This window comes from Kryptolebias marmoratus, linkage group LG10 (assembly GCF_001649575.2).
Source record: "Kryptolebias marmoratus isolate JLee-2015 linkage group LG10, ASM164957v2, whole genome shotgun sequence".
Taxonomy (NCBI): domain Eukaryota; kingdom Metazoa; phylum Chordata; class Actinopteri; order Cyprinodontiformes; family Rivulidae; genus Kryptolebias; species Kryptolebias marmoratus.
In genome coordinates, this window is record NC_051439.1 from 7,522,045 (window position 1) to 7,529,236 (window position 7,192).

At 38.3% G+C, this 7,192-nt stretch overlaps 1 protein-coding gene across 1 annotated transcript in view; it reads right to left on the reverse strand.

The window, feature by feature from the left end:
- zmp:0000000662 (RING finger protein 145) overlaps positions 1 to 5,737 on the reverse strand; it is a 13,288-nt gene extending 7,551 nt beyond the window's left edge. The window contains exons 1-7 of the mRNA XM_017410803.3: positions 5,457 to 5,737; positions 4,992 to 5,264; positions 3,393 to 3,501; positions 2,572 to 2,663; positions 835 to 1,076; positions 532 to 707; positions 303 to 443 (exon numbers count right to left, since the gene is read on the reverse strand). Coding sequence (XP_017266292.1) covers positions 303 to 443; positions 532 to 707; positions 835 to 1,076; positions 2,572 to 2,663; positions 3,393 to 3,501; positions 4,992 to 5,160 — 929 coding nt within the window. The 5' untranslated portion in view covers positions 5,161 to 5,264; positions 5,457 to 5,737. The remainder of the gene's footprint in view (positions 1 to 302; positions 444 to 531; positions 708 to 834; positions 1,077 to 2,571; positions 2,664 to 3,392; positions 3,502 to 4,991; positions 5,265 to 5,456) is intronic.
- Positions 5,738 to 7,192: the final 1,455 nt, after the last annotated feature.

Genomic DNA, 7,192 nt, shown 5'->3' on the forward strand with positions numbered 1-7,192 from the left:
GCCCCCTATATGTCAGGAGGACAAATAACACCTTTTCTGTTCAAATTGCCAACCCGCCACAGTGGCGTGTGTGTTGATCAAATTCACCCACCACTTCAAATATTTACCCGCATTTGGCCGGTGGCGGGTGCTAATTTCCACCCCTGGTTGTAACATTAAAAACATTGTATGAAAACTGCCAATCTTGGTGTTATAGATCAGTAGATGCACTGTCCAGTCTTTGTGAAGTTTTAAATGTTATACATGGTTGTATGTTTAAATTTACAGTAACTAAAGTTAAGTAAAACAAGCCGACACCTCACCTGTGCATGACGTTCTCATTCTGAACCGCTGCATAACCTCCCAGGCAGAACTTGCATAGGTTGAGAAGTCCGAGAGCCAAATAGGACACCACAAAGGTCAGACCCAGGAGGGAGTACGGCGTGGCGCAACATTCAGACACGCTGCAGGGTTCAACAAATACAGCAAAGTGAATACCTAGTAATGAACCACTACTAAGAAGGAGCAGGAACAAATCACGTGACGTGGCACCTTAGTAACAGGAAGAACAAGATTCCCTGATGGGTTGCTGCGGTGCTGACAGACATCATGTCTGAGAACAGCTGGACGGTGAACAGAACAAACCAGAAGACGCTGAAGAGGACCGGGACAGCAAACTGGTTCCACAGAGAGATCCCCACAGCCAAGAGCCTGTAGAGCTCGATCACCTGCAGGAGAGGAAACCTGATGAGGAGAAGTCAAAACAGCTAAAAATATATGCTCAGAACAAAAAAAAAGGGGTTCATTTTACAATTACACCAGCTCACACCGCCACAGGTTTCAGAGCGCGGGTACCTCAACGTGAAGCAGCTCTGAATAGGCGGCCTTCGCGAGACGATACGGCACGAAAAGATTGGAGAGGAGGAACACGGCGCTCCCGGCCACGGTCAGGCCCAAGGAGAAGGTGTTGACTGTTACCAGAGTGGCATGAGGAGCAGCGAGGAGTCGGGCCAGCAGGGGGAGCATGTGCATAGAGAATAACCACACCTTTCTGGTCTTCATCAGGAAGGCACACAGCGTGCTGAGAATGATCTGACCTTTAATTAGTAACAACAACAAAAAAACTCAATTATAAAGCTTTGTATAAACTTAACCTACTACCACCACTATAACAATATACTGTTCATAAATTAATATCTTATATTAACCTCCTAGGACCCTGCGTCCACATATGTGGACATCATTTTTCTCATAGACTGCAATATAAAATATAAAAAGATAAATCTTTGTTTTTACACTCATCAGGTCCCAATCAGGCCAAATAACTAAGAGAAGTTAAAAATGCATACCATGCTAGAGTTTGGGTCTAAGGAGATTCCAATTAAACATCTGAATATAAATGATTTGACTGATTAACACTCTTACTGACTATATTATCTGACTTGTTTGCAGTTTTTATTCTCTCCTGCAGGTTAAAGGAGAAATACAGGCTTTAATGTCTATGCTTGTGTCTGCTTGTCTGTTAGCAAAATATCTTGTGAACCACAAGAGGGATTTCAGTGATACTCTTATTAAGTAATTATTGGATGTACATCTACAGCTGATTAACATTTGAAGTTTACCTAATTCAAGACTGCCACCAAAAATGGCTATAACGCAGTACATTTTTACAGATGTTGAGCTAAAATTTGGTGTGGTAGTAGCTGAGAGTCATTCCCAAAACATATTTTGAGCACTAACAGATCCTGCAAGATTTAGTAGAATCCCATGTAGTGTTAATTTCCAGGTATGACCAAAATGGCTATAACTGTCATTTCTCAAGATGATCTTAGTTTAAATCTCTGGTATGAAAGGCAACAGGCGATATGAATCTCTTCAAGGAATGTTAGGTCTGTTATTGTTTATAGTTTTAATAAGATTTCAAATTTTCTCTGATTGTAAAGTTTTTTCCCCTGTGTGTGCTGAATTTTAGTTGTTTTGGTCAGGACAGCCTCGTAATTTAATGAGATTTTAAATCTCCTGGGTTTTTCTAAGACAAATAAAGGTAAAATATTCTTATCATCATCATTATTAGTCGTAGCATTATTAATGCCACCACTATAACATAGATTTTTTTTTGCAATTTGAGCACCGAGTGTAGAAGAACTTTGTTGAAATTTGTGAATAATAAGAAGAAATAAGACGAGGAGCAAAGACAACAAGGAGACAAAAAGGACACATAAGGAGACACAAATAGAGCAAGGATGCCAAAAAGAGTTCAGAGAGCACGTTTTGTTTTGCTTTTTAAAGATCTGAAGAGATCCTGATGCATTTCAACGAGAGAAAAACATTTAAATAATTCAAAAAGGGAATTTCTGTAATGTCCTGAACGAGCCAAAAAAAAACTGTAAAGAAGTAACTTTAAACAGTAAAACAACAGCTGGAATACTGACTCAGCACTCACACTATGAAGAAATGGATCAGCAGACTTGTAAACTGAGGGGCTAAAAACAACAGTCGGTGTGCACCATTATAAAGTCCACTCCGCCATATTAAATCCTTCTTGAGCCAAAACGCTCAAGCGTGGAACTGAAGTCTTGTTGCGGTACTCACTAGTCATGGCAGAAACAAATCTGTTGAAGGCCACAGAATCAAGATACACCGCCCCGTCATATCCGTACTGCAGCTCCTCGTGAACATAATCCCTTAAAAACCAAAAGGACAAAACCAAACATTGAAATTACAGGCTCACACTAATGTGTTCTTGACAAATATTTTCCTAAAAGGACAGCTAAAATTAATCCAGACATGCGTTAGGATCCTGTACAAAAGGTTCTTAAACTTTTTAACTTATTTTACCAAATTCAGGAATGTGAGAGCTTTTGGTTTTTATCCATTCATAGATATATATTCAGAAAATGTAGAGGTTTTTAAAAAGCTTGATTCAAATGAACATTGCTCCACACAGTGAGGATGCAGGATTACATGGTTACTGACATCTGAACAGCCTCCAAACAGGAAGATATTCAGATTATGGTGTTTATGAGTTGGATATAGGATATTCCACTCATTACTATTTATGTCTCAATAACAAATGAGCCCCACATTGCATAAAACAGGGACGTCTGCACCCACTAGAAGCCTAAATTGTCTGTATGACAACTTTATTCAGGTTTCTTTCTCATCACAAAGGTGTGGCGTTGTTTAAGCACTCCATGCCAGGCTGGCTTAAAGCAACAGCGTGACACAAAATGCAGCAAAACCCTGATAAAACATACTGCAAATAAAAAGGTAACTACCTCAACATAATGCAAGTAAGATCAGCATATTACACAAATGATTAATCTGGTTATTGTTGGAATAATTATGAACTCTGGTGCCCAGTATGACACATCTCGATACGTACGAACAGTATTAGTAATACAGGAACTCACTTGGAAATCTGATGCCCCATGTACAGAAGAAGGGCAACAAGGAAGTGAAGGTAGAGCGTCACAATGTGCCTCAGTGGCAGAATTAATACGACCACATTTACCAGGTGACCTGGGAAACAAAGCAGAGCATTCATGTTTTGTTTTCTTTCTTTCTGTGTGTGTGTGTGTGTTACTTGAACAGCTAAGAGAAACCAGAAAAAAGAAAAAAAAAAGCCTGGAGAGCTGAGGATTACAAACAAACAACAACTTAAAACTTGAAGGAGTTAAACTGACAGTGATACAATCAGGGGAAAAAAAACAGATGCACCCCAAATAAGAAGCTGGAACAAGAAAATGCTATAAAATTTATAATGACTTAACAGTTATTAGCTACAGTGGCAACCCACATCCAAACCAGAGTACTGCCAACGGTACGTAACACACCAGTCAGTAAATTGTCAGAGGAATCAAAACCCAAAGCATGGATTTCCTCACACAACAATTCAAAATACACGCGTCTGTTAAGTGTATACATGATTGTGGTGGGGTGAAAGGTCAGTTTCACTGACAGTGACGATGTTGTCCAGGGTGTAAAATCAACAAATGGCTCAATTAAAGAACATGAAAGTGCAGGTAGCAGTTACAAAGTGAAGAACCAACCAGCTGAAGACTACCAGCCTATTTCCTTAGTGGAAGTGGTCTTAATAAAAATAAGATCCAATGTGGAGCCACAGTCTGATGACATTTGTGGAGTTACACCATGGACACCTTACTGTGGACTATCTGATGGATGGACAAATCTAGGGAACAAGGGCTTTGACATTCCTGCTACTCTGATGTCAAACTGGAGCTTGGACAAGGTTTTCACAAAGAGGTCACCTGTGACTTTGACCTTTGACCCCATGATCTTGATTTCAGTAAGGAATATCCTTGACCTATGAGGTGTCCGGCTGTGCAGTTTGACACTCTTATGTTACAGAGTTACACAGTTAAAGCTCGGACAAGAAACTGCCCACAAACGGCGTCATACCATAACACATCAGGTCTTATGATGGGCGCATAGAAGTCGTGTGTTTTATACAAATTATAATAGAAAAAACATAAAATAAAGCTTGCAAAACTTTCAAGCTTTTTATAAAGCAAAACACAAGTCTGTTTTAGAATATACATGATCTTAAAAAACACTTAATCAGATTAAAAATTCATTTTGTGCACTGTTCTTATTGTAAATTAATTCTACAAGTTGAGCAAAGTCTAAATCTGTCACCTATGTAAATATATGTAACACTTGTCAATGTTATTAGGCCATTACAGAACTTTTCCATTTACATCAAATTTCCAGCAGCTTTATCAACAAAGGAAACTTAATAAAATAACTATGAGAGTCAATTCTGTCTGTTCGCAAAACATCCCATTGGAGCTAAATAAATGGAGTAAATAAATGTGTGGTGGTGTTGTTGATCACATAAATAAATGTAATCATTCTTATGGTCATATTTAGGGACAGTTCAGTAACAGTTTGAATAAACCAAACTCAGAACAAATGTGTTTCAAACAAACAGATGTGAATGAGTGAACTAGGATAATTCCTGGCACACAGTCAGTCACATGAATACTTACCAAGGTAGTACATGTTCCAGATGACGTATTTGTATTTGAAGAGCATGTCCTCGTTCTTGGCCTTGAGGTTCTCTGTCAAACCTTCTATGTCACATTTATACAGCAGGTCCAACACCAGTATGCTGGGCACCCTGAGGGCAATGTTTGCCAGTTCTTCCAGACGAAACATCTCGATTACAAACAGACTGTTTTGGTCAGCAGAGAGTCCGAGTCACATTTACAGGCACCAGCTTCATAGCAGCTCCACTACAATCGCACTCGTCGATTTGTCATCTGAAATAATCCACAAAGACACAACTCAGGCTACAAGAACCCACTGTTCTCAGGTGACAGCTTCCAAATTAGCATTAAAGTTGCCTTTTTTTGCTTTATTTTGACATTCTGAAGAACTCGACAGACAAATAGAGTACGAGAGGGATACATGTCGTAAAGTTGTTAAACTAAAAGTAACACTAGTTCACTTACTTCTCTCAGTGACAGACACACACAGCCGAGCAGCCATTTGCTAACTAGCCAACGCTAGTCGCTGCAGGTTAGTTTTCACTGCAACCATCCCCATATTTTAACAGCTGCGCGCGCGAAATATGTTGTTTTTTTCTCTAAACTCGAACCCGTAAATACTCTTCATGTAGCTGCCAACGAAACAGCTAAATTAAAATGTTAAATATCTAGCGACATGACGAGTAAAGTGACTTAAACGCAATGTTATGATTCCAATCCAGGCGCTTGCGTGGCCATTTCCTGTGTACACGTCATCGGAAAAACGAGCCAATCAGGCGCAGGCGTGTGAGATGTCAAAATAAAAGTCGTAGTATTTTTTTTGTGTGTAAAAATCGAAAGGAAAGAGAAGAATGCATTGTTGAACCCAATGCATAAAAAGTTACTCCATTTTGCTTTTTTTTTTTTTCTTGTCAGGAATAAGAGATTCAGATTTCTCTTTTTCAAAAGTAATTATTTTAAAAGAAAAGTGTAGGACTAATACTTAATTTATTTTTCTTGATGCAGACAAAAGGATAATAGAGTATGATCAAAATGCAACAACTGTACATAAGTTTTATCACTCTTGCAGGAAATACTATACACACAATCTACAAAATGTTAAAAATAAATACTTTCGTTGACATTTTAAGGGACTTTTTTCTGTTCTGGATACTGAAAGCCGTTATCTATACACTGATATGGTGTTCCTGAATATTTTCAGTCCTAAAGGTTCTGTGTAACTGTTGCCTTCACAGGCTTTTAAAATAAGAAAATCATCCTGTTCATGCACCATAAAAATGTAATTATCCATACAACAAAAAACAAAACTTAAAGTGTCTTTTACAACTGACTAAAGACAGCTGTAGAATAATTTCTCAGAAAGGACGTGACTAATAAGAAGAAAGTGCATTTCCTGACTGTGCGGCTCCTAAGATGCAAAACTCTCTGCTCTTATCTGTAAAAAGGTATGAAGCCGTTTGCATTTTCTTTCTACATCTAGTGGAAGCAAACACACAATTCTCAAGTTTACAACAAATCACAGAACACTGAAAACAATAGACTGTACTCCTGCGTAAAAAAAAGTTGCTCTGTGTTTGATTTTTCTCAAAAATAAATAAATAAATTCAATGAAATATCATGACGGAAGATGATGTGAGAGACTTTGTGTTTCGGGTAAAATACCCAGAAACACAAACAGGAAAGAGCCGAGCCAAACATGGGCGCAACCACAGACACGGAATAAGTTTAAATACAATTACTGGAAACAAAAATAAGTAAATCAGGTCTTCTTGGAACAAGAGAACCAATGGTGTTTCACGGAGCGCTAATACTTGTAAATATAGATATAGAAAGACATCATGTATATAGGATGTCTATACATAGCTATTGGTTGGCAAGAATGTTTTGGTTGTGTTTTTTTTTGAGTGTTAGCAAAATACAGATTATAATGACCTGGACAAGTTTTATTAAAGTAACCATCAACACAATTCAAGATGGCTGCAACAACCAAGTGACGGTAAAAACACAGAAACTGGCATAACTTGGTTGATTTTACAGATATTGAGCATGAATACGGTGTGGCAGTAGCTGAGAGTGATCCCCAAATCCTATTCTGACCACTTGCAGACTGTGTAAAAAGTTTGTTCAAGAGTATTTAGAGACAACTCTGTCTGTCTGTTAGCAAAATATGTCAAGAACCACTGAGTGGATCTTAATGAAAC